This window comes from Cyrtonyx montezumae, unplaced genomic scaffold (genome assembly GCF_038088225.1).
Source record: "Cyrtonyx montezumae isolate F1298 unplaced genomic scaffold, pur_monq_1.0 scaffold_3, whole genome shotgun sequence".
Lineage (NCBI taxonomy): Eukaryota > Metazoa > Chordata > Aves > Galliformes > Odontophoridae > Cyrtonyx > Cyrtonyx montezumae.
This window is the reverse complement of record NW_027072034.1, coordinates 52408321-52436291: the sequence shown is the minus strand read 5'-3', so window position 1 is coordinate 52436291 and position 27971 is coordinate 52408321. Positions and strand designations below refer to the sequence as shown.

Below are 27971 nucleotides of genomic sequence, written 5' to 3'. Positions count from 1 at the left end.
GAACTCCCAACCTTTTTCTTCTTAACCTCACGATTCGAGGATCTGGCTCAACGATTTGCGAGCACAGCAGCCCCAACCCCACAGCTCCCCTGGTCCCGTGGGGCGGGAGAGATCGGGGCGGAGCGGTCTCCGCGCCCCGACGGCGGCGGCGGGAGGAGGAGGAGGAGCCTCCTGCGGAGCCCGGGATCCCGCACGGAGGATGTCTCCGTCCCACTCCTCCTCCTCCTGCCCCTTTGCCGCGCAGCCCTCAGCCGGGAAGGGCCGCCGCCGCCGCGCAGCATGGCGAGCCGCTGCCTGCGCCTGGCCGTGCTGCTCGCCCTGGCCGTCTGCCCCAGCCTGGAGTACGAGGGTAGGGAAGGGGCTGCGGGCAGCTCGGGGGAGCGGGGTCCCGGGCGGCGGAGCCCTCGGCGAGCGCTGACCCCGTAGGGCCGGCCGGGCCACAGCGCTTTGTGCCGAGCGGGTCTCGCCCGCCGCGGAACGGGATGAGCGGGTGCCCAGCCGAGGCTGCGGGGCACGTCGGAGCGTTTCGTCGGGTTTTGGCGGGGTTGGGCGTGCAGGAGGCTCGTCTCCGCGTGACAGCTGGGAGAGCAAATGGGGCCAGGTTCATGTGCTCCTGGTGCTGAGAGTACAACTTTACGTTGTTTAACTTCTGCTTCTTTGAGTGGGTTTTAGCATAACTGGACGTGAGCTGTAAGGTAGGCCCGCTTTCATGGCAGAAGAAAATGCCTCTTCTAGAGCAGCTGTGTCTCGTCGAGTTAGAAAGAGCTGCCCTGGCAGACCGCGCAGGTGGAGCTGGTGTAAAGAGACAGCGTGTGGTCGTCGTTCAACAGGTGTGGTCAGCAGAAAGCGGTGGTCAGAACAGAGCCTGCCAGGGGTGTGGATCCAATTGCAGGTGTGTTAGGGCAGAGACTCTGCAGAGAAAACAGCCAGGTGGGGAAGGTGTCGGTTCCCTGCTGCTCAGTGTGGTGCTGTGCTTTGCAGCCTGAGCCGTCCTTGCTGCTGTGATAGTTGCAGAGGCATGAGGTGGCACAGTGATGGTGTTTGAGTCCACGTTAGGTTTTGTTTTTTTGTTTGTTTTTGGCTTGTTTCAGCTAGCTGCTTTCCAGCGTGAAAGATGATGGAGCACACGTTTGTGGGTTTTGGTTTTTTTTTTTCTTTTACAAAACATCAAGGCATTGGATGCATCAGCTGCTAAATCAACAAAGGCAACAGAAGTTTTTGTCCTGGCATTTCTCAGAGGACTGCTGGGCTGCCAAACTCCCTTTATTTTCTTAGGACGATGACTGAGCGTCTTTGCAGTTCATGTCAATGTTAGTCTTCAATTAGTTTGCAGAGGATGCTAATATCCTGTTCTCTTTCTTTTTGAAAGGCCAAATGGAACTTCTCCAGGCAAAAAAATCCCTACTTCTTGCATATCATCTTCAAGCTGTCCTCACAATAGCCTGCTTGTTTCAGCTTTCAGTCATTTGCAAGTCCAATTTCCCTCTTGTGCTTAGTGTCAAAGGCTCCAAACAGTTTAAGCTATCAACAGCTGTATTTATGAACCCTAGTGCTGAGTTAAGGTTTCACGCTCCCTTTCTTTTGTGATATTTCTTTGGGTTTGTTTTTAATAGAGAAAATGTGGTCTTTATTAAAATCTTTATTCTCACTGTGAAATCTAGTGATGCTGTAAGTAGGTGGGGTTTTTTCTTCAATGTTACTGGTTGTAACTGTGCACATCAGGTAACAGGAAGTCCATAAGGAAACTCAAATAGCTTCATAAAATAGTTTCAATAGGATGCATGTGTGTGGCTGCCTTGAATACAGATTATACATGCATGTACTTTATGATCTGTTACTAGGATGTAAATGCTTTCTTGTAGACATAGCCTGTTCTAGAGCCCCACAAAATGCTTATTCTCAGTAATGGATTGTTGTTGAAATGCCAGAAATAGTTTAATCAGCTCTTGAATTCATAGTTTGATACAACTAAAACTTTTAGTGCAGAGCTTTTGTGGACTGTAACCCAAAAGCTATCATGAAGAGAGTACAAATCTTATTTTTAATTATCTTGGGACTAAAGAGATTCTTTATTGACTCTTCCTCCTCAAGTTCCTCTTCCCTTCCCCTAGAGCCCCTTCCCATCTCTATATTTTTCTGATTTTCTGAGCTGTGGAAAAAAAACTGTTCAGATCCTTGTTACGTGTAGCTCAGGCAAAGCACCAGTGACCTGGTAGTGACCTACAGTTGAATGTAGGGATGTCACTTGTATAGGGTATGTGGAAGTGACATCCGTCGGCACTGTGTGGTGTAAGATTGCTGTACCTGTGTTTTTACATGTTTAGTAGACAGTTGTAAGGAAAAGCTAATATATGACAAAATGAACGGGGAGTGGTTATGCTGCATTAAAAAAGCAGCTGTACGTTAGAATAGGATATTGTTGGGTGATGGGATTATGAATCTCAAAAGATGCCATTAAGGTCCCCTAAAGAATTTTTGATTTTACAGAGCTGTTCTCAAAACCTGTATGAAGTGTAAGTAAATGAAGAACAATATATACACATGATACACTTTTATGCATATGTATTTGTGTTAAAACCAAGCAGATGAAAGCCCGGATGTTGGAAGAATAGCTGTGTCTTTGTGGGGCGAGGGTCCATCAGTGAGTGAGATGTCCCAGTGCTGCAGCCTCTGAGAGGGGGGCATTCATTGCCCATTTGAACTTATGCTGCAACTAGATGAGAGATAGAAGAAAAGTGACTATACATGCAGGCTGTAATAAACCTGGCGTTGCAATTAATGCCTTGATTCCTCTTCAGGGCTTCTCTCTGTTAGAGCAGACAGAAGAGTGGGCGGGGAGCCATCTCAAAGCCCCTAAAACAGCTGGTGTCCTGTATTGCCAAGGGTGGGGCCCCTTGTGTCAGCTGAGGTTTTTCTTGGTGTTTTTTTAATGCAGCTTGCTGTCTGCCCCTTAACCCTAGGTGACTACTTTGCCACGTGTAAAATCCCCTTCTGCGTGAGCTGATCCCCTGAATCCAAGTGCGCTGATGCTGAGTGTGTGGAGAAGGCTGACCTGGTGTCCCATAGGCAGTCTGAAAACAGAACAGAAAGGTACTGCCTGCCCTCAGGTTGCTTGCAGGCCAAGTAAAAGACAAAATGAAAATCTTGTGAATGCAAGCACATACGTATGTCCTACAGCACAGCTTGATCCAAGGTGTTGTCCTATTGAACCAGTTGGCTCCTCTTAAATAAGTTCTAGATAGCTGGATGACTGCATGTGCTTTAATAAGCAAGACTCCAGCAGCAGAGAAGCCCAGGAGAAATGATGTTCTCAGATGCAACACTTGTCTTGTTAATACCCATCAAGAATGTTGTCTTCCCTTAATGCTGCATTTGCATTTTCTCCTGTGAAGTGAGCTGTAGTAACTCCCACTGAAAACTCACACCACTAAGTGGTGTCAAAGCCTTGTGCTTTCTGTATTGTCTGTAGTCTCCTCAACTTTCTGAAAGCTAAAAACAATACGTATACATATAAAGAGTAGCATTAATGAAATATGCTTACTTTCCCCCTCCACTATACAAATGTGAACAGACTGGGAAGCAACTGAGTCTCATTTGTGGCTGATGGAGGTGCTACTATATTGGCATTCTGTTCAATGAACCATTGGATTGGAAATTCAGATTCCTTGTGTATTTCATGTATAATCTTGGGCCAGTTGCATGGTTTGCTTTGCTCTTCCTCACTTTCCTTCTCTGTAAATGAAAATAGTAGAAATGTGCACCACTGTGAAGCAATTGTGAGTGCCAATGTAAAACATCTACTGTGTAGGTATTGATATACAGTAAGGGTGGAGTTTGGAGATGGGCATGGGCCTTGGTGTACTGCTGATAAAATATCTATAATTGACCAAAGTTCAAGGAAGTGTATGAAGGGCACCATTTACAGGGATGTGCTGTAAAGGTATAACTGATACATCTTGTTTTCCTGTTGTTTTATTTTATTTTTGACTCCGTGCTGAAATTCTTGCAATTCAGTTGCTCTAGATAGGAGGGGTCACTGAAATAATTGGTAATTCCTAACTTGATTGTCTCACAGATCATAAATGTGCTTACATTTTTAGGTAGTCCTACAGTGTGAACACCTGTCCTGTGCTGCCGTACAAGAAATTGGGCAGTACAAGGGTCTTGCAAACATTTTCATTGGGAGGGATTATTTCCAAAGGATGTCTCCACAGCCTACTGATGTAACTGGAGTTACATAACTGGAAAAGACCCCATCACTTGCACTCCCATCCCTGCCTACCTCCACCCTGATCACACTACTTGTCTTTTGTCCAGAAAGTTTACCAGTAATCGTAGGCTCAGAGAACATCCTCAGCTAGAAGGATAAGCCACAAGGACCACCCAAAATCAAACCCTATGTCTGAGAGTGTTGTCCAGACACTCACAGAACTCTGGCACAGGTTTCCATGCCCCCTGCCCTGTGCATCCTGTGCCATGCCCACCGCGCTGTGGTGCAGCACTGTCCCTAACCCCCAGCCGCCCCTCCCCTGACACAGCTCCATGCCGTTCCCTCGGGCCCTGTCGCTGTCACACAGAGCAGAGCTCAGCGCTGCCCCTCCGCTCCCTGGGAGAGCTGCAGCCGCCAGCAGGCCTCCCCTCAGCTCCTCTGCTCTGTGCTCAGCACACCCAGGGGCCTCAGCTGCTCCTCATATCTTTCCCACCAGGCCCTTTGCATCTCTGTAGCTCTCCTTTGGGTGTTACCTCATAGTTTCATGCCCTTCTTATACTGTGGTGAACAAAATAATGCTGCTGATAGCAGGGATTGTTTGATTTCAGGCTTATAGGTGAGGAATAATCTCATAGTTCATGAAGTTCTAATGTATACTGTAATTCAGTATTGACAGTCTATGCATTTCATGCTTCTTCTGTGAAGCTTATGAAAGTGCAAATGCTTTTTGCTGATGGGGGTAACAAATTAAGTTTTCCTCAGAATATTTTGCTAAGTTTTCTGCTTCTGAAATGGCTATTTTTTGTTGTTGTTGTTTTTTGTTTGTTTGACTGATGCCTCAAGGTGTATGTGAAGTACTTACAGTACACTGTCCGTTTCACAAGGCACTCAATTCTTTTTTAGAGCAGTAAATTAAAAGGTCAGCATGCAGAATACTGCAGGCTGGCTGTGAGTTCTTTGCCACTGCTTCTAGCTATTAATTATATTTAAAAGAACGCTATTAAAACTGCTCAGACTGAAGATTTATGCTGCAATATCTTGAGAGTAGCTCCCAACTACAGGTTTTAATTATTCTGACGTTTCCTGTAACTCAGAATAGCTGTGTAAGAGCTCTGCCATACAACCTTGTGCTTATATGTATCTTTAAATGAAGAGAGAAGGGGTTTTGTATTTCTTTGGACACACCTGTGGAAGTAAACTAACTCAAATTAGTGAATACAGGGAGCTCAGCTTTACTGATGTGTTCTGTTAATTTTTCTGACCAAATAGTGTTGTGTTTGAGGAAGTAAATAATGTCTTTGCTACATACCCAATACACGGAAACGTGAAAGCGACAGTTATATGGAAAGTAAAGTTCTATCAAGTGCAAAATAAGGATGATTAGAAATCCTTCCCCCACCTCACATTATTCTGTAACTAGTCTTTCTTGGCAGCTGCAGGTTTTTTCCTGAGAGAAATGTCTAAAATTACATCTTCTTCCTAAGTTCTGTGGAGGTGGAAGAATACATTTAGCATGAGAGCAGATAAAGAGCCTGGTACCAGCATGCCCAAAGTGACCTCTAGTGCATCCTACAGTGGGGCTGCTGAGCTGGGAGCTACTCTCTTCCACCCCACAGTAATTTTTGGCACAAAATAAGCAGTGGGGGTGGGACGTCCATTATTGCTCTCACTGATGAATGGTGTTGTGCCATTCAGCTGGCCTTCTGCAGCACATCCCTAGAGATGGAGGCACTCCCACCTGTATCAGATGGCCCAGCCTCTGCCAGCTTGTGTGATGGCAGCTGGGGAAAGCCAGGCATTTTTGGCAAAGATTTTTGCCATTTGAGCAGATACTACTTGTACAACTTCATGTTCTGCTTATTGGATAAAAATGTGTTTGTGTCTGAGGACAGATGACATAAGTGGGATTTATGCTAGAAGCTGTTTTGAGATACCAAATTTTGCTTGATCCTTAGGGCCAAAAAATAAATCAGTGAGAATATGTGAAATGATGGGTGTTCTGGGTTGCTTTTGTGAGGTGTCAGCAGGTCATTTTGAGCTTTTTTTCAAGGAATGAAAAGCCACATCCAAAACATGCAAGGTGCATATCATAGTAATTCTTGATTGTCCTGATTTGTTTGGAACTTAAGAATAAATACTTACATACATGCACGTGTGTCTTTGATTTGTGCAGTGCTCAGATTGTGACGCGCAGCTGTGTCCCTTGTGGAAGCAGAGAGAAAACTTCTGCAGCTTTGGAAAAGAATGTATGACAGTACATTTTATGCTACTGCTATCTTTTGCAGCAATGCAGTGGATAAAAATATACATGCGTGAGAATATTTCATACCTGTAATTTGGATGATTTGGAAGCTGGTGTTATAGTGAAACTTTGTTCTGAAGCTTCTGAAATTACTATGTTGCTGTTACAGAAAGAAAGCCTTTTTTCAGTTGTTACATCTCAACTGTCACAGAGCTTTGAATAGACAGGCTTTCTTTCAATTTCAGATGGAATTAAAGACAGCTGATTTTCTTTCTTCCCATTTTTGCCCCCTTCTTCTTTTCAGGAAACATCAGTGCTTTTAAAGGTACCAGATTTAGGCCTGCCATGCATCTGTACACTAAGAATAGCATCAGTTTGGAAGTAGTCATGTATTCAGGCTCCTCCAGCAGCGCCTTGTCGTGCTGCATGGCTTACCCAAAGCCTACACTTAACCAGTGTGGGCTGGCAAAGGGAGTCACTGTGCAAAGTCTGTCTCCTCTGTGGCTGTCCCAGGAAAGTTGTAACCTGGTAGGGTCTGTGGGCCTTACTGGTGTCCCACTGAGGTCTTCTGTCAGACTTCCTGACAGTGACTGGCTGGATAGGGTGAGGTGTTGTTTCCAGTAGCTACACAGTTCCAAGCCTCTGCCAATTACAGTTCTCTTTAAAGTTTTCAATTTTGGGGCAGCGCACTTAAAATAATGACTTAATTTGCATCTTCCTGTCCGGAGTTTGTCCATTGTGGCTTTCTAGTTATAATGTGTCACTCCTAAGTAAAACAGGCTGGAGTTAACATGACTATCCAGCTATTCCTGAAGATTAAAAGCATGTTGGCTTGCAGACATTCACTGCTGTGAGCTACCCAGATGCATTGGCAGCAAAATGATTAAATGCAAAATAATGATAAATAATAGAACAAATAACAAAAAGGTCTTCCGTGTAATTTACTTTTTCTAGGAAAGGAGTGGATGTGAGAGGCACAGAAGGGAGACACATGTTGAAAGGGAGATATGTTCTTTATTAATGTAGGAAGAAAGAAAGATGAGTAATTGAAGGTGTTTTCTGTGAAGGCATCTGGCTGGTAATTTACTTCAGCTTTGTATCACTGATTTTCATCTTTTTAAGGGAGCTGGTTAACCTCTGTCTGCATCCCCTTTGGGGATGGTTTATCTGGCAGGAGAGCACACTTGGAAAGTTGTGGCTGAAAACATTAATAGGAGGAGGAAGTACTATGATTGCTGTTATGTGTGCTGCGCATCATATTAAGTCAAAATGGGTGAGTGTGTTTAGTTAGAGAGCTGCCACAGGAAGCTTCTGCAGCTCTTCAAGACTTAAGCAGCAGTACAACCTGTGCACAGTTGCTGTTTGGGGTAAACCCATGCTCTCTCCTGACTTGTCTTTCCATCTGCCTCATTGCTGCTTCAGTAACAACATCTGGATGTGTTTCCTTGTTCAGAAATTCCTTTATCAGGAATCATGCTTTGAGTTTCCCTCTGGTACTTGACACTTACTATAACTACGTCTGTGTCTGTGAGAAACCAGAGATAACTGTAACTGTGAGCATGCATGGACTTTGAGTTTAAGGAAATGTACAAACAATTTCATGAAATTATGAGTGGTTCTCTAATAAGAGAGGTTAATACCTGCATAAATGATAGCAGTGCTATTGGTGTATCACAGTGCCTTTTTGTCCTTTCCATCAGTGCACTGAGTTTGCAGCAGTTAACTGCCTGAGAATTTGTTGGTGATTGCAGCAATGTCTTGTGTATGAACAGGGCAGGAGGAAGACTTGGCAGGCTCCACCATACTGCAGTTTGCAAGTTTGTACAGGATTGCATCTCCTCCAGACCTGTAGTTCTCAGCCATCTGCCATATGCATACTTCGGCCCTGTAGCCATCTCCTGAAGACTATTGCAGTCTGGAGCATGTATTACATAGGGGAGCTGCTTGATGGATTGCTTTTACTAACAGTTCTTGCTGGAAAACGAGTTCTCTAGGGATGGATGAAACCAGCTCCTAATATATCTTCATTTTCCCAATGTATCTTCTTTTCTGGGAAGCCAGCTGGGTTAGAGATTTGGTAAAACAGAATGCTTTTCTGTCACATCATGCTTGAGGCACTCACCCAGTTTCACACTGACAGATGTTGGCATATGCTATGGAACTGGTTGCTTTGTGAGAGGAAGATGCCAGAGAGCCTCTAGTGCCAAGGGGCAGAGGAGCAAGAGTGCAGGATATGTGACTCCTCACCTTCTGCCGGGACTTGTGCAAGAAGCTGGCAGCAAGGCAGGGCCTACCCCTGTGGCTGCACCTCCTGTCCCTGGCACTGAGCAGAGCCAGGATGGTGAGTGGGGCCTGCTGTGACTCAGGGGCTGTAGGGCAAGTCAGCTCCCAGATGGAGCAAGGGGACCTGGCAGGGTTGTAGGCTGGTGCGAGTGTTACAGGGAATGGGATATGTCTTCAGTGTTTGACCTCCAGCTGGATTTTGGGTTAAGTTCCATCTCTTTTAGGGTGTATTCATTCTTAGTAATGATTTAGATGATGATTTCATTGTATTTTTTTTCTCTGAGAATTCTTAATAGCATAGTGCTTTTTGTATGGACTCCTTTGTCTCATGTGTTACATGCTTCCTTTTGTCAAGTCTGAGTGAGAAACAAGTAGACTGTCCATCTTTAACAGGCCCTGAAATCTCACAACAGTTTTTCAGATGTTGATGTTTCTCTAAGTGTGAAATATGATGGGGTCCTATTCTGTCTTTATGAGGCAGAAGGTCTGATCTTTGGTGTATGCCCCTTTTTAATGAAATAGTGAAATATTTTTATGTCCAGAGAAGAAATGAGTGATATGACTAGCATTCAAACAAAGCTGTAAATCTGTCAGATAAAAATGTCTCTCTTGCTCTTTGGCTGCTTCTTTCTAAGGGCTTCTAGTTACTGTCTTCAGTATGTTTATGGAGCTTGAGTCGTTTTTCTGTACTGAACTGTATCTGTTGACAGCTGAGATTGGTAGAAGTAGCTATTAAAGGACTGTATCCTAATTAAGTGAACTGAGTAATTTGAAGCTGTTTGCCTACTTGCTTGCTGGAATTGGTCATTCCTGCCAGACTGTGCTCATTATTAGTAGATGTCAGCTTCCCTTTAACAAAAGGACTCCAGGTTGCTGCTAAAGGTGGGACATGGTTATGAAAGAGGATGACAAGTCCATAGCATCTACTGCAAGGAGTGGGAAAAAATAATTTTCATTTTGTTTTCAAGTGCATACCTATTGAAAAACATATGGATTGGCTTTGTACACATTTCCCCATACAAAGTTTGCTCTTAGGGTGTACATTTTGGAAACTTGACCTGGTGCACTGAGGTAATGAATTTGTTTGATTGTATTGGTATTTCCAGGTTTCCCTTTTGCCTTAAACCAGCAATTAGGCTTCCAGAGATTGAGGACATTTACTTTATGTTGGCTGATTTTTATTTATGTAACACAGGGCATTTAAAGACACAGGTTTTCTAAGCATTGACTTTGGCAGTAAATCTCTCTCTATATTTTTAATATAAAGCTAACGTTTCTCATAAGTTATGTAATTCCAGCAGATATAACTTTAAAGAATCACCAACTGATCAAAGTCTGCTGTATCCAAAGTCATCAATACTTCATTGGTGTGACTTCTGTGATGTGCATCAGTGATACCGAGGTATCTTCACGAATGGCCATGGCAAGCACTTTCAGAAAGAAACTTGTTTGTCTTCTCATTAGTGATTTGAGTGAGAACATGGAGAATATCCTTTCAATTGGGAACTCCCAGTGAAAGGATTATTAATGAAAAATGAATTAATGTTTAAAGGAGCATCTCACATGCTCCTTTAAAGTCTGCATTATATATTCTGGCTGTAGCAAACTCTTCTGAGTCTCCCTTAGGATGTAATTAACATTCATTAATTTAAACAAAATGAGCAAGCCAGTTCCCATCAGTTGGTTTATACAACTTCTGTGCTTTTGGCTGTGAACACCATGTTAAATACTGTTTGCTGTGAAGCAATTTTTAATATGAGTCTTCAGGGAGATAAATTAAATTCCTACCTCCTGAGTTTTGACAGCAGTTATTTCTTTTTGTTTCCATTGATGAGTTTGCTATTCCTCTGTACCTGGTGAGTTTTCCTTGTTTGTTTTTCTTTTCAAGTTCCATCTATTTGTCCATCTATTTTGCTCAGTTTTTGAGCTGCTCACTGCCATACATGGCCCTGAATAATTTCTTCATTTCTTCTCCCTAGTGCAATGCCTGTGTTTTGGCTTTTGTGCTACCTTTGCTAAGCAGTAGCAAAGAATGAGAAATCCTGGAGTCCTTAGAAGTCTCTTGTCCTTCCAAGGGGTCCTGCAGTATTAATACCAAGCACTCTTAATGCTTTCTTTTGTTTGCAAGTGCCATGGATTAAATAGCACATTTTCTAGAACGTGGACTTTGTAAACCACTCTTTATTTTTCATATTCCTCTGAAAAGGAATCTGCTCACATGGAGTTGGAACTTAAAGTGCACTGTGATAGAATTATGTACTACAGTTGCATTTATGCATGAGACAATGAAAGCTAACAAATTAAAGCTAAGAAGTCTTACTTCAACCAGTCGTGTAATGATCACATATATATCATAAAAAGTTACATATGTATATATCTTATATGTGATTTCCTGAAGTGGTGACTTTAGCTGAGGAGGTAAGGAAGAGTTGTGCAGGGGAAGTCTTCAAAGGAGCTCAGTGCCAGCATAGAATATACAGTAGCTCTGTGTCCCTTCAGACGCACTAAGACTCCACATATAAAGGAGTAAGATGAGATCTCAGAACAGGGACTTGAGTCAGTAACTTGACATTTTTTCATGCTCCTCCTATTGTTTTCTGGGATCTTGTTAGAGAGTTTCCTATGTAATGCAGATGTCTTCTGATGCTGGCTTTCAAATATTGGGATTACTGGCTGATAGTTAAAATCGGGATTTTTGTTTGTTTTTAGGGAACCTTTCTTTTAGTCTCTATGTGAGAAAAATATTTGTAAAATGGCAGAGTTTCCAAAAACATGTATGTAAAGAGTAGAATTGCTGCGACAAGCCAGTGTAGAAAGCAGGATAGGTGAAAGCGTGCTGGAGGGTTATAACATAGCTGGAATTTCCTTAATTACCAGGAACTGTGTACTTACATTAGATTACTGCAGTCTGTTTGAACAGCAGCAAAGCTCTAAATGATGGAGATGAGCTGATGCCTGCCAGGATGGGGCAGGATCTGGGTTGAGCTGTAGGTAAGTATGAGAGCAACGAAGAAGACAGCGGTGCTTGTGGATGTCCGTGCCCAGACCACAAACAACATATGGACAGACTTTGTAGAGCATCCACTTTTATTTTGTCAGACAGTGTGAATTTTTCTGTATCAAGAGCTGTCTATGTTTTCCACGCACAATTCCATAACTGCTGTAAATAATGAATTCTTTGCCTTCCTGTTCTACTCTTAGACTTAGGCTTAGACTCCCTGTGTGCTCGGAATGACAAATAGCTTCATACTGCATAATAATGTACATTAACTCTATTTTACATAGCTGTTTTGTAGGGTGTTCACTCTTCCTAAGTGTATAGGTCAAGGAATGTACGTTCTGCTCCGCTGATTTATGTTTCAGTGTTCATGATGCTTTTTTTCCTCTCTTTGGTACAGTTTGTGGTATTGTGTTCATTCCTGATCATGAAGAGAGATGCTATCTTTATTTTTTTAGTATTATTTATTGATGAGTTCATTAAGCAAAAATGGAACTTGAAGTTCTTCACAGCCTGAACAAAGGGAATATTTTTCTCCGTTCCCTCCCTTTTGGCTTTCTGTTGGCATAATATGCTGCCATTCTAAATATTCAAGGGCTTGATTTGTTTATCAGTGTCGTTTGGGTTTTTGTTTTCCTGGATTTCAGCTTCTTAGCAAGATTGCCATCAGATGGAGCTTTTTAAAAGGAAAGGGCATATGCTCTTGACAGCTTATTACAAAAAAAAATCATGGAAACTGACTTCTTTCTCGTTCTCTGCTCCTAGTTATTTCAGTGTTTTTGGACTCATTGCCAGAGGAAACAGACAAAACAAAACCTGGCCATCCAGTCTGAAAAATCAGTATTTCATGATGTTCATGTACATAACATTCCGAGTTTTCTCTTTGAGACAAGCTCCCAGCTTGGCTTCCACAGCCCATATGCTTGATGGATCATGGTGGTACCTTGTGAGATGGTGCAGCTTAACAACCAAGGGAATGTAGTCCATGTGGAAGGAAAGCACAACATAAGATGAGTGATGATTCTTTTGCAGGCATACCAGTGTCAGCCCCCAAGTATGTTTTTATTAATCTGTTTAGATTTTTTTCCTTAACAAAAATGAACACTTTATTTCAACAGCAGAAGCCTTTTTATCTAGTTTTTTGTTGTTGTTGTTGAAAAACAGCTATATTGTAATATAATATATAAAATTATATATAATATATAAGTCTACTTTAAGCACTACGTGATGTGTATTGTAAGCAGTATGCCTTCCTCATCCTGACACTAAACCTGTGGTTATACATTTGCAGTGAAGCTCTGCCTGCCTGGTACTAAACAAGAGAGGAGGATATACGTCTATTCTGACTGCACTAAATTCCCTGGGCTGCACACATGTGTTGGCAAGGGAGTTTGTAGCCTCTAGTGAAGTCTGCCAGCTTTTCCTTGACTGCTGCGTTAACAGCCTTCTGCCTGGGTTGGCTAGGAGCCACCTGAACAACTTCCACTCCTATTGCCAGCCTGCTGGGAAGAGAAAAATAACACAAACCAGTGGTGGAAAGTGTTCTGCTTTGGATTTGCTGTATCTAAGATATCGACATACGTACGTAAATGGGAGCAAAGTTAAATGTTGTTTTGCAGAGTATTTCTTGGTTGAGCACGTAACTTCTGCATCCATGCTCTTTCCATCTCACCACTGACTTCTGTGAGAGTAAAGGATATGGGCATAGCTTGCCTTATTCTGAGTATGTGATTTCTTTGAAATAAATGGGACCTTATGCCAGTAGTATTTTTTCCACGTCACACGTGATTTGACAGCATGCAAAACAAATTGCATTGTTAGCTGACTGTATACAGTGGTAGTTTTCACAACATGTGAAATTTATCCAAATTCTGAAACGTGTTCTAAAACACCTGTAGTGCTTGCTATCAGCTGCAGACTTTCTTCACAGTCACATTAGGTCACTGATGGCAAGGAAAGAGGAAAGAGATTGTCTTCTGGGAAGAGGACCTGTGCCTGCATTTTCCTAATGGTTTTATTCCACGAGGCACAAGCTACTGTTGGCTTACAAACTTCAGACATCACTGACCTCTTTTGAACTTGCTAATTATGAAGCTTTCTGTTCTGCATTTCAGTCGGGCTGTAGTTCTTTGAAAGAGCTGTACTTTGATGGAATCCTGTAGGAGGCATGTCTGTTGAAACAAGTTAAAACCTGTGCTTTAGAACATGGTGTTTGCATCTTAATAGGGAGATGTATAATGCCAAGGCTATCTATATCTTCTTTATATGGGATTGCTTTCTGTTAAAGGAGCTTACACCTGCCAGAAACAGAAACATATCGATAGCTTGTGGGTGTGCACAGAAGCTCAGCTCTGAGCTAACCATGTGTGTATTTCCGTAAGTACAGGCAGGGAAGTTGCTAGGCATCTCTGGAAGTTAACCATTCAGGCTAAAACACTGCATGCAGAATTACTGGAAAACCTGTTAACTTGGTATGTGTTTGCTTTCAGAAATATACCAAGGTTTGCTTGATATCCTCTAGTTCTCAGTTAATCACTTGTTGAAAGTGGGACTGCTGGGTTTCTGTGCTCTTGCTTGCGTTGCAAAGACACTTAGGACTACTGACTGAGTCAGGCAGGAGAATAAAAATGGTGTGGCTGGTGGGAACATCCTCTGAGGGAAAGAGGAGGCAAGCTTTTCTTGAGTTGCAGTGAATCTTGAGGACAGTTGCCATTCTCTATTTAAAAGTGTTATTTAATACAGTTGTGTTTCTGTATCAGTCCACCTTTAGGAAGGTTCAGTGCCAGTCAGTATCTATTGAATCAGCTGGCACTTCTGCTGCTGTGCATTCTGCTTTGATTCCTGTAACAAAATGAAGTTTGCATTTACTGTGGTTTTTCTTTATATGCCTTACAGCCCAGATCCTACATCACGCTTCAGTGTGCTGTTGGCTTTTAAACAAATACTGAAATGCCACTGAAGCTGATAACATTTACACATGAGCTTGGCAGAGCTGGGATGTTACATTTAGCCAGTAAAGGAGGAGATTAAGAGCCCAGTTTGCCATCTCTACTATCAGCATAAAATGAGTGCAGGTGTTTTTACACACAAAGTAAAGCTTCCTTACATGAGGATCATGAAGGAATTCCCCAATCGCTGTCCTCTGTTTTGAAGAACAGAGAACATGTGGAATGAGCCTTTTATTCCCAGTAATAAGTGTTGCTGGCGTCTGCAGAGCAGAGAAGAGGCTATCTAGTCTCATTTATCTAGCTTTGTTTCTCTGCATGCAACATAACTGCATTACAACTGACATTTCCCCCCCCCCCCCTTTTTTTTTTTCCATACAAATGATTCTGGAAATTGGCTGTAGCACTGTATTTTCAGGTGGTTTGTTTGCTTGTTTGTTTTACGTTTCCCAGCAGTGTTCCAAAACTTGAAAGGCACTGATCTTGTCTGAACTACGTATTTAAGTGAAGTGGTCCTATATATAAAACTTCGAGGTTGAGCATAACATAAAGCTGCCACAGCCACGTTGATTTTAGCTGCTGGTTTTATATCATATGTTGTGATTTCTTTAGGTAATCTGTATAAACCATAAGCAAAGATTGTGATAAAGGGAGGGTAAATAAGAGGCTTTAGAAGCTCCTTGGAGAAAACTGACAACATAGTATTTCTTGAGAACATATGAGCTGCTACTAATGGGCAACACTGTAAGTTTCAATTCGTCTGGTACTAAACAAGAGAGGAGGACATACATGTGTTCTGAATAAAGCCCTTATCACAGTGTGGGTGTGGTAGCCTCTTGTGCTTCAGTGTCTGAGCTTGTATGTATTAGGACAGTAAACAGTAAAAAAAAAAAAAAGCTTATGGTTGCTTCATGAAGATTCCTGTTGTAGTCTGTACTGTATTTTCAATTGATCCAAGTAAAGAGTTAAGAAATTAGCTTGTTAGTCATGGGAAAAACAACTTTGCCTGGCCAATTTGCTTCTGTCAGCCCACGTGCCTTCCTTTTCTCAATAATGCAGGATTTATAACACAATAGCACATTAAATGCTGTTTGTGTACACACTTGTGTATGCAGTGTCTGCCTTGAGATTGTTCTTGTGCCCTGGCTCTGCCAGCAGACCCTCATGGAAGAACATTTCCACGTGCATCCCTAAGTCTGCCACATGGAGTCACTTGTAATCAGTGACATCGAAGAGTGGGAGCATAAGTCTTCATTCCCTTTGTCCCTGCAGATAACTCCAGTGACCTTGGTGTAGGTCTTCTAGGAGTGATACACTTAAGGAAATGAGTTCTTGAGCAAAGGGGAGGGAGGGACAGCAGTGGTTCTCTTAAAACTTCTACAGTCTGATAACATTTGTCTTTTTTTTTTTTGGCTAATCAAACCCCTCAAATTGATTGCGGCTCTTGGCTGTCAGTCTATGTACTCTGATCTCAAAGCCTTTGCAGATATATTAATAGGAAAAGAGGAGGGTGATCAGATCCAAGAAATACAGCAAGTATTTTGCTCAGTGCATGTTTGGCTCTTGTGTGCTTAGTTAATACATCTTGTATTGTTTACAAATGTGGACCTGATATTGGAATCTGTGCTAATTCATGAATACAGCTATAGGCTCTGATTCTCTCTTTTTCAGAGGACCAAAGCCAGGGGAGTAAATATTGGGCTGTGTGTGTCAGAATAGTCATCGTGAGAAAGCTGCCTTCACTGGGTGTAGATTGTGGTACTGCTTGACATCAAACATGAATGTGTGCTAACGGTCTTGATTTGAACAAGTGTCCTCCTTAAGGCTGGGGAGACCACTTGAGGAGATACTTAAATGTTTTGTTGTACAAGAATTGGTGAAGTCTTTAAGGCAGACATCAGCACTCTTGAAGCTGGGCTGAAGCCATTGAAGCTCAGTGCAAATGAGTAACTATTGCATGGCTGAGCATCTCATTAGCTTGCCAGGTTGAACAGTAAATGTAAATGTTTGGAGAAGGATCAGGTTTCTTTTAATGAGTTCTACTTTTGCAAGGATTTCTACATCTATCAGTGCACTTATGCACTTACTGTTACCACTCCTCCTGTTCTGTTTGGCAGTAATATTCATGATTTTTTTTTAATTCAGCACAGACTACTGGGTGGTCAGTGATGTACAGTACTGTAAGTTTTCTATTAGCTTGCCTGCAGTTACGTTTTATTAGGGCTGAGTGTTTTAATGCAAGAAAAGAGAAAGCTTTATTGTGTGACCTCTGGTTGCAAACATGTAGTGATTATTCCGTGAACGAAGAAATCTCTTTTCCTCTTATAGGAAGGTTCATCAAGTTCCATAGGTTAATTTTATAGTAGATACATGTTAAAATGTTACTTTGTGAGATTTTTCTTGTAGTCTGCCAGAGCAAAATCCACAGCCAGTTTCTGTAGGGTTCTGCTATACCATGTCCCATGATGAAGGGTAGCAAGTAGTTTGTTGCTTGACATCCTTGGGAAGACCCAGTTTTTATACTGTGGTAATTTTGGCACTTGGAGCTAAGAACAATACTTTGTCCTTTCATGGTTTGGTGGTTTAAGTTTGAATGTATGTAAGTTCAAAACTTGGGCTAAATAAAATACAAAATTGCACTAAAAGTCACTCCTGAGGTAGCAGCAATGAGGATTTAGGCTCTGAGTGAGGGCTGATGGCTACCAAGGCAGGGGCTACCTGTTGATGTGAGCCAGCTTTGCTGGTGTGCTGCTGCATTTGCACACCAAGATGCCTCTGTCAGGGCAATGTGGGTGGGGACAGACAGCATGAATGTGGAGAAGGCCATGTGAAGGTTGTGGAGAACATCTAGCACTACTATTGTGTAAATGTGTGGTGGTGTAGATGCTGCTGCCTAGAGCCAGCCTGGCTGATGAGGGACAGCCCTGAGCTTGGGACTGGTTCTTCGTGGCACACCTCCACTCTGATGAGAGATGTGAGAAGACATCATGGAAAAATGGGAATGAGACCCCACTAAATGGAAAGCAGGGAAAACTCTTCAGCAGCTCCCATGAAGCAGGCCTGTCATGATTATTGATACCAATGAAGTGTTGCCTGTTAGTAGAGAAGCCTGACTACTTTCTATCTATAAAATGATCAGGAAGTGGAAGTTGTCAAACAATACCTTTCTGGGTGAGTTCATTTCATTTGTTTTTATCCACAGCGTATTAAGGCAAATCTTGAAGGACAGAGCCTTATTTTAGAGCAGTGAACATCTTGATAAGACCATTTTTTACTGGAGAACTTTCAAATACATTAGATCATTTTTTGTCTAAGGAAAGGTTTCTGAATAAGAGCTCTTGTGACCCCAACTTACGCTGATATTTAAGTGTTCAAGTCACTGCACAACAAAATTTGGGCAACTTTAAGACGTTACCTCTCTGTTTTCATTTTTAACTCTCAAGCTAAGTAATTAGCTAAGAGTATCCCGATTTCTGACAGAATAATTGATGCTTAGAGGGGTTTTCACTTTACATATCAAGGTTTTCATTAAGCCTTCGGGGATCCCAGCTTGTTTTTTTTATATTATACACTCATATTTCAAACGCAATGAAGTTTATGTTGAGAAGTTTTTAAGATAACATCAAAAATTCAACAGCAGCAACAAAAATAAAGAATCCAGAGAAACAGTTCCCAAGTGATAGGAGGTTTGTGCTATGGAAATCTCCAGATTCCAGGGAAGAAATAGAAATTAGCTTCATAAGAACTGAACTCAGAGCCTTTGAAAAATGGTAGAAGAGTGCCCTGTGATGACAGTAAGCTTCGAATCAGAAGAAAGGTAACTTTTGCTGATTTTATGGAATGCATTACTTTATTCTTTCCCTAGTAAGATCCAAAATGGTTCACATAGCTGCAGTATTGGTGCAAGAGTTAGGTCTGAAATGGGGTGCATGTGTCCCTCTCTTCCCTGCAGCTCCCAGAAGGTGCTTCTGAACACCACAAACTGGCTTCCTGAGTGGTGGATGCTCATGCCTGATGTTTAGTAGTAAGGCAAGTTGAGTCATGGGCAATGCAGAGCCTCTTCTTCAGGCAGCCCAAGCACGAGCAGTGCTGCAGTTGATACTATGCTGGGAAGTGCCCTTTTGCAGAAGGACCTTATAGACCCTGTTCCTCAATGGCTCTGGGTACTGGGCTGAGTTTCTTTCTGGGGTTTTGAATAAAATGGCAGGCGAGTGGATCAGGGTACCTAGGTTTGCCTCAGATTTCAGCTCATTGGGTTAGCCTGCAACTGCTTTGTGCTGTTGTATGAGGAAGAGAGGGATTGCCTCTGTCTGGCTGGTGGGGTGGAGGGGAATGTGCCCTGCCTCCCTGCTGGTGGCTTAAGCTGGGAATTTAAAGCCAATGGCACAGATGGAAATGTGTATGGAGAGAAACAAGCTGAAAAAAGTTGTGGGAATGATGCATTGGTTATACAAAAAAATCCTGGAGTAACCAAATATGTTTTCCAGAGGTTGGTAGGGTGGGATGTAAAGTTTCAGTGGTTTCTGGGTAGTTCAGGTGTGGAGTCTTTTGGAAGAAGACTGCTTGATAGAAAACTGTGTTCTTGGTATGAGTGTAACCTGTGTGCTATGGTTTAAGTATGAAAATCACAGAGATTTTAAAAGAGGCTTGTTCTTTATTTACACACTTATTTCTTCTGCTGATTGGCCTTATGGCTGTATAACAGCCATTTACACTATGGGAACACTTTATAGTGAATTCTTTGACGTATCCCTTCACTTTTTTTTCTGCTGCTCAGTAGATTGTGGAAGCTGAGCTTTCCCCAGCAGGGCAGCTGTGACTGGAATTGTGCAATGAGGCACAAGGAGCAGCGAGAAAGATTTTTATTTCATTTGATTATCAAATCCATTTACCCCTTTCAAATTCACTATAAATTGGTTCTGCTATGAATCTGAGCTTCGGAGAAGCCCATGCTGATGCTGTTGCATAGATTATTGCATTCTAATCTTGCATGTTTTTTGGCAAAGCTTTCTTTTATTAATTTATATTTCCTTTCTTGCTGTAGTTTTTTCTCCTTATTTTTCTATTGTAGGATCTGGAATTTCACCCCTTGAAGATGACGAAGATGCATATGCACGCAGTAGATATAAAGGTGAATGTTTTGCTTATGGGCTAATAAGGATCAGCTGGTTGCTGAAAGCTTCCTTTGTTTTCTTTTCATGGATTATAAAATCTTGCAGATTCAAGTCCATGTTGTTACTGCTTTTTTTTTTCCCCCCCTCCATGGATTTGAGGTCAAAGTTTACTTTTTACCTTCTCTCTCATGCACTTGAGTAAGTAACTCTTGCACTTGGCTCTTGGAAGTGCAAGTTTGCAAGATCATGAAAATCTATGAGGAGCTTCTCTTCTTTGTTCTTCATACATGATAACAAGACCATCAACGATAAGCTGACTCAAAGCTTGGGCCTATTAATGGTAATGTATAGAAGTACACACAAGAGAACTTGATTTTCATGACTTTACTTCCATGAAATTGTTCTTATTTTAAGTTACCTTGCTTTCTGAAATGTTAAGTGAAGAGTGTTTAACTAAAGAACATTTCCATTCTAAAACAATTAACATAGCTGGAGGAAAGAGCAGATGGGCATGCATGTTTATAAAGCAAATCCAGGTTTTCTTCCATATTATAGAAGATTTTGCTCTTCAGCAAGGCTGAGAAGCTTTTTGCCAGCACCAGTAAATCTTCCTTTTACTATGTTAGTTTCTTAAAGTCTGTCTCAATAGCCCCCTCCTCTGCCAAAATTCCTCAGAAGCTCAAACAATAACGAAACTTGGCATTTCTTTAGTCACTTTAAAAAGCAACTGTTGCTTTTTTGTAAACTGATGGGTGAACGTGTTAGAACTGGAATGTACTTGTTTTGATTACTTGAAAACAGAGGACTTGGTTTTGTGATGTATGTTACTGATACCTGGCAGAGAATTAGTGGACCTTAAGTATGAGGTAAGTCATTAAGTCATGCAGACATCTATGAACAGTAATGATACTATGATTGTATTTTCATGAAGTTATCACATTCCTCCCATAAAACACTTCAGCATAAAATTTTGCTTTTCAATGCATGTAGAACTATTTCTCTAAAGTTTTCTTTGTGTAAACTCATTCTTTGCCTTTTAACATGTAACCCTCTGTGGACCTGTAGAAAAAGAATCCCAAAGATCGTAAAGATAAATCAATGCCAATTAATGCCAGGGCAAGCAAGTAGTTAAAGTGCAGATTCTGCTTAAATTCCTTTTATATGGTGATCCAACATGGATTATATTGATGTCAGCCAAAATGTCATGAGGGTAAGTGAAACATAATGACTCATTCACACAGATATTAACAACTACCCTGAGCTTGGAAATTCCACTGCCAAATGTTGAGGATCAGACAATGTGAATCTAAGAATATAAATCATGGAGCAGAAAAGACTCACTCTTCATTAGCATACTTATTTAAGTTGGTAGTGGGGGGGAAGGGGTGAAGAAGGAAAGGCGAGGGAAAATGGGCTAAGGAGTTGTGTTCTGAGCTGCTCTTTGTGTGTGCAGTCCAGCATTTTCATTATGGCCTATTGCTTGGTTAGTAAAACTTACCAGTAACAAGTAGCTAAATTTGCTTAGCTTATGTTAACATTTGTAAGCAGTGCTGTGTTTTTTCTTTGCCCCTATGCACACTAAGCAGTGTGAGCAAGCACACAGATTTGCCCTTATTTTAATATGAAAACAAAACTTTTCTGTTTCTACGGGGGAGAAACTGACCTACCAAACCCCTTTGTCTTCATCTGGATGTTTTTTGGCTTGTTCAGCTTTCCAGAGGGAGATGTTGCTGAGACTTTCTGTCTGCAGTCTTTTCACAAAGGTTTTTTCCTCCTACCCTGATGAACCTTCTGATCTACTGGCTGGGGTACCTGCCAGTGCAACAGGGCATTCTGCATGCAGATTATGAAGGAAAACAGACTGGTATTTAAACAGCACTGAGAGGCTGGGGGAAATGATGCTCTAGAAAATGCTTTCATTCCTGCCACTTGGCAGGGCTGCCTTGGATCATATTTTATGAGGAAAACCTTCCCGAGTACAGCAGTTCCTGTGTTCATCAGTGCCCTAATGCCAACTGCTCTGAGATCCTCCTTCTTTATGTGTTTTCTCAAATCCTATAATGATGAAACCATAACCCCAACTGTAGAGGTAACATTGTGTCTTCGGCCATTTCTGCTTGCTGCCTGTTTTCGGTGGTTTCAAACACAATTAAGTCTTTGAAATGTTTTACTCCTAAATAATAATGCAGGGTATTTTATTCATAGAATCACAGAATTATTTGGATTGGAAGGGATCTGTAAGATCATCTAGTTCCAATCCCTTATGCTATAGGCAGGGACTCCCTCTAGACCAGTTTGCTCAAAGCCCCATCCAGCCTGGCCTTGAACACCTCCAGGGCTGGGGCATCCATGGCTTCACTGGGCAACCTGTTCCAGTGTCTCACCACCCTCACAGTAAAGAATTTGTTCTTAATATCCAGTATCTAATATCTACCCCCTTCCAGTTTGAAGCCGTTTCTCCTCATCCTCTCGCTGCCTGCCCTTCTTAGAAGTCTCTCTCCAGCTTTCCTGTAGGCCCCCTTCAGGTACTGGAAGGCTGCTATAAGGTCTCCTTGGAGCCTTCTCCAGGTTGTAGAGCCCCAACTCCCTCAGCCTGTTCTCATAGGGGAAGTGCTTCAGCTCTCTGATCCTTTTTATGGCCCTCTTTTGGACCTGCTCCAACATTACCATGTCCTTCCAGTGTTGGGAGCCCTAAAATGCAGAACCTCAATGCAGTATTCCAGGTGGAGTCTCATGAGAGTATAGTAGAGGGACAGACAAAAACCTCCTTTGACCTACTGGTCACACTTCTCTTGATGCAACCCAGGACATGGTTGGCCTTCTGGACAGCAGGTGCGGATTGCTAGCTTGTGTTGTGTTATTCATCAGCTGACATCCCTAAATCGTTCTCCTCAGGGCTGTTCTCAAGTCATTCAATAAGATCCAAGGAGAGATATAGGTTGGGCAGAGATAAGAAGTGGTGCAGGCTGTCTACTAAGCATAAAAACAGTACATCAGGACTGGTAACTAAAAACTCTAATTTCATTTGCTTGCACAGAGCCCCAGTGAAACTCCAGATGAGGTGCCTGAGAAACCTGTAATTTCTCCTATTGCCAAAGCCTTCAGAAACAGGGCTGGTCTTGTCTCAAGAGGGGGAGATGTATGACCTCTCCAGGCCCTATCCAGCCTTAATATTCCTCTAATACTACATGTAGCTGCTTAGCCTTTGAAAAGCAGTACGTGCCTTCGCTTAAAAATAAACAGACTTTGATGTAAAACTTTGTTGTATCGTTTGATGTGTGTTCAGGCACAAAAGCTTTTCAAGTTAGCTGGGTTTTATTCAGCGATATCAGTTGTTCCAAACCCAGATCCTTGCCCCCTTCTCCTGCCTCGCTGATTTTCTTCTAATTGCTTTCAGTTCTGGAGTAAGAATAATATTTCAGATCAAAGAGATGTTCCCTCTAAGCTCTTCAAGCTATCTGCATCCAAAAGCAGGTCTGTTTTTGTTTTTATTTCTTACAGTGCTATTTGGTTCAGTAAAAGATGTGCTGCCTCTCCCTAGGAGCCTTGCTTTGTTTCCGTAGACCACCATAGCTGCGATAAAACTATGTCAAGTTTTTTGTTGGTGTTGTTTTTCAGTTTTCATTTTGTGCAGTAAATTGCATTTGTTAGCTGCTAGCTGGTTGTTTGTTTTTTTTTCCTAAATACGCAGGCAGCTGTCTGCTCACAGCCACATTTCTAAGAAAAACTCAGGCAGTTTGCAATACCCGAAGCAGCTGCTTTGCTTTTCTGATTGGCCTCCTGATCGCATTGCAGAGCGTATGTCTTAATGCCCTTTATGAAGGAAATTGGTCATGCTCATTTGTACTTGATATCCATAGAAAGCCTTAGGCATAAATATTGTGATTTGCCCCAAATTGCCTAGCTGACTGGGGTGAAAGCAGTCCCCAAGTTGTGCCCCTTCAGCATTCCATTGGACTGGGCAGAGTCTGATAGTGAGTCTGCGATTTCCATTCTCAGAGTGCTCTTTCTGTTTCTTCAGGGCTGACACAGCAGAATGTAGGTGGAAAATCCAGTTTCCATTGGGAAAGTGTAAATAAGGCCTAGAGACATCTTTGGAGATATTCAAGACCCGCCTGGACGCCTACCTGTGTGACCTGGTGTAGGGAGCCTGCTTTGGCAGGGGGTTGGACTCCATGATCTCTGGAGGTCCCTTCCAACCCCTACAGTTTTGTGATTCTGTAAAATTCTACGCTGAATACAAATTATAACAGGCTGTATTGATTTTTGGTTTTGTATTTGAAGCTGATCCCGATCATGTTGAACATGTACTGAACCACTATGAAGAGCTAGAACATCTGCCAAAGTGCTCTTTTTCTTTTTCCAGAAGTTATTTTTAAGTGTCTGCTGTGAACTGGTGAGGATGAAGACGAAAACGCTTTGTCTAGTTTGTTGTTGTTTGTGCATCTCTTGTAGACTTCTGTAGGACCCTGAATGTTGTATCTGCCACTGCGTGTCACGCAGGATTTCAGGAGCTGTTGGCTCTTTCTTTTGCCTTGTGGTCCCTCCATCCCTCTGGGTCTGTCCTTTTCAAGCCTTGGAGCTGAGAAGCGGCACACTTAGTCACTGCTTGGGCTGGAAACTCCAGTTGAAAAGCCGCCCAGAGCACAAAACTCCAACGCTTTCTTTGTGCTTCTGTCAGAGCTCAACAAAGGTTCTGAATCTTTGCCTGTGAAGGAGAAGTTTTCATTTGATAATGCACCCATCAGTATCCCAGTGTGGTGGTAAATCCTCACAGAGACAGTACCCACACTGTGACTACTTCGAAGTTCTGACTAATTACTAAAAATACATTTTCATCTGGATTTGTTTCCCTTTTTCCCACAACTTTGGCAGAAGCAGTAGCCACCAAGTCCCAGCTCGACTCCATCTTTCCTCTCATTTGGCAGATGCAGCCATGCCGCTGTCCTGCATCCAGGAGCAGCGAGAAGGCAGTTCTTGTATTCTGGGCCATGTTTCCTTGTTTTTAGGGAAAGGTGGTGTTTCCCCCCATTTTTGAGGTGAAGAATGTTCCTTTTTTGTGTGTGTATGCTATGTGTATAATCGTAAATGAGCGCTGACATTCTCTGAAGGATTTGACAGGAAGAGGTACAGGTTTTAGTGCTGTCTGATACGTGTGTTGTGCCTAAATGCACGCGTTGCACTTGAACCCTGAAAACTGCTACCAAGAAGAGCAGAATATGTTTAGATATATTTTGAGAGCTCTTCAGTGAATTTGCAGGATTGGCCACTTGCCTTTAGGTTTAACCATGGCAGTGATTCTCCCAGCTTTGGTGGTAGAAGCCTATTTTATGTTAGTGAACCAATAAATTTGTGAACATTTCCACTGAGGGCCGTAAGGGTGCAGCATGCTTTTCAGTGCAGCTTTAACTCAGGGTGCCAACTTGGAAATTAATATTTCAAAACTGGAGCCAAACTTAAACCCTGAGTGGTTGTTCTGGTGTGTGGAGTATGTATGCGTACAGGCTTGGTATATTGGTAATGCAGTTTTAGGGAGTTGGCATCCTTTCTAAATGTTGTAGAGGTTGGACTGTTGCAAAGTTCACCCAGGGCAATCTAGTACTGCACAAGTCACTGTGCAGAATTTGTTTCAGTGGGCAGCAGGAGAGCTACATGTTGCAAAGATTACAGCTACAGCCAGACCCAGTCAGTCACCAATGCAAACTTTTGTCTCCACCTTAGATGTCTCAGTTTAAAAACAAGGGGAGAAAGGTCTGTCTGTCATCAAAGCATCCACAGGGTGGCACACTTATTCCATGGACAGAAAAATCCAGTGCCTCCTGCCCCAGTGTATTTGCTACGATCTCTAATGTTTGTAATAAAAAAGAGACACTAGTCTTTGAAGACCTGACCTGTTGATGCCAAAGTACTGAGTTCCCCTTGCTGTGCTGTTAACTTCTTCACTCTTCAGTATCAGTGACTTTTTAAATGTCGTATATTTTTTTTGTTTCTTCTCTGTGACCTTGTATGAAGGAAATGCTTTTGCATTTGTGTCTGACCTTTTATGTTTTGTGAAGTACTATATGCATTTTGTTGTTGTTGTCATCCTCTGTGCTAGAAACACCATGGTGCTCTCCCATTAAGGTGAAACACGGTTATGCAAACTGCAGGACACCTCAAGGGGAATATTACAAGAACGTACTGGGGACAAGATGTGATATTCGTTGTCAAAAAGGCTATGAACTGCATGGCCCTCAGCAGCTCATCTGTCAGTCAAGCAAACGCTGGTCTGGGAAAGTGCTGTGCAAACGTAAGTAGCACAAAATGCAGTAGGGGCTCTGCTCATTTTTGAACTCAGTGCAGCTGAAACCTGTGAGTGTGAAGCGCTAAGAAGATGAAACAGTCGTCTTTGGTGGTTATTTTGTTCTAATCATTGGCAGTATGCTGGGCTGCATAGACAGGCTTGTCACCTGAAGGTCTTGCAGTAGTACGTGGTGTGATAAGTATTGCAAGTGAAATGGAGGGCAAAGAGGACAACATTTTACAAGCGTGGGATTTTTATTTGTAGGAAGAGTTTTATGAAAAGAGCCTTAAAACTTCTTTAGAATATTGTCCATTGTGGATTTTGTAAGCTGATGCAGTTTTTATCAGGTGTTTAAGTGGGCTCTTGCAGTAAAATGTAAGATGGGTACGTGCTGTCTCTCTCTCTTATAAATGTTGCATTGGGAATATGCGTGCGTAAAGTTAAATTTGAAAGGTGATAAATAAATAAGAAAAGTACAAAAACTTCATTTGAGGATTTGCTTGGTAGCTGTACCTTTATTTCTCTTCAGTACCTCAGTTGTTATTCTAAGGGTGAGTAACAGGTTTCCAGAGCTCTCTGTTCTCTATCCTAGAGAAGCGCTGCCCCACACTCTCCATGCCAACTAACGGGGGCTTCAAGTGCTTGGATGGTGCCTACTTTGGCTCCAGGTGTGAGTACTACTGCTCCCCAGGGTACCAGCTGAAAGGTGACCGCATAGTGACATGCATGGACAGCAAAGCTTGGAGTGGCCGGCCAGCTTCCTGTGTGGGTAAGTAGAACCTCAGAACAGTTTCGGCTAGAAGGGACCTCAAAGCCCACCCACCCCAACCCGTGCCATGGGCAGGGCTGCCCCCCAGCAGCTCAGGCTGCCCAGGGCCCCATCCAACCTGGCCTTGAGCACCTCCAGGGACAGGGCACCACAGCTTCTCTGGGCAGCTGTGCCAGGGCCTCCAAGTAGGATGCTCTGTCTGCATTGTGATAGTTCCATGGCCAGGTTGGGAACTGACCCTTTTTTCTGACCTCCCCTCTTGCTTTTGTGTCTTGGTATCACAGTCTCACAGCTATACCCAGATATCAGAATATGAATGGATTGTAGTCATCGTGCTGGTGACTACAGAGAGCTAGTTTAAGTTTCCACCTATTTCACGTGAGTTTTGCCAGCGATTTCCATTATATATTCACCAGTCTCCTGGGAATCTCAGCTAGTAAAATTGATTTTATATCCATAAATCAAACAGTACAGAAACAAATATCAAATTAACTTTTCTTCCTATTAATGAGATTCGGCAGATAGGCAGTGAAGTCTCAGCTGCTCTTCTTCTTTCTGGGAATGTTCAGCAGCCACCCACAAAGGAAAGCACTTGTTTAGCCATCTGACTTGGCTACCGGTAATCTGAGCTTGTGGGTGGTAGGATATTTATGCTCAGTGTTTTTTTGTGTATGGTATCTTGGTTTTTCTCAGAGTGCCTGTTGCTTACTCTGGGTTAGTAAATAGGTTTGGAGTCTCTCCACTGTGGTTTTATATTTGGAGGTTTTTTTTTTAGTTTTCCTGTTACTTGTTGTACAACTGTATGAATAATCCTGCTGCCTAGGTCCAGCCTGTTTATGGTGCCATTTTTGTTTACAAAATGTCCTCTGTGGTGTGGGTGGAGGGGGAAAAAAAGCAAATCCTTTTAAGTTTGGGAATCATAAAATTTTTTCTCTATTTCCCGGCACTTTCAGAACCTCATCTGTTTTTGGTATCAGTGTGCTTATTGCTGAAGATGCTGTCTTGCATTGTAGAAAGTAAGCAAGTTTATCTTAGGCAAAAATAAGAGAAGCTATGATAGCACTTCTGCACCTTTTTTTTATTCCAAAAATGCAGGTTGGCTGTTGCACAGGATATGATTGCAAGTT

General features: G+C 42.4%; 1 protein-coding gene across 1 annotated transcript in view; it reads left to right on the top strand.

The window, feature by feature from the left end:
• The first annotated feature begins 279 nt into the window (after positions 1-279).
• SRPX (sushi repeat containing protein X-linked) overlaps positions 280-27971 on the top strand; it is a 36687-nt gene continuing 8995 nt past the window's right edge. The window contains exons 1-4 of the mRNA XM_065740847.1: positions 280-349; positions 19750-19809; positions 25890-26081; positions 26668-26844. Of these exons, the coding sequence (XP_065596919.1) occupies positions 280-349; positions 19750-19809; positions 25890-26081; positions 26668-26844 (499 nt within the window). The remainder of the gene's footprint in view (positions 350-19749; positions 19810-25889; positions 26082-26667; positions 26845-27971) is intronic.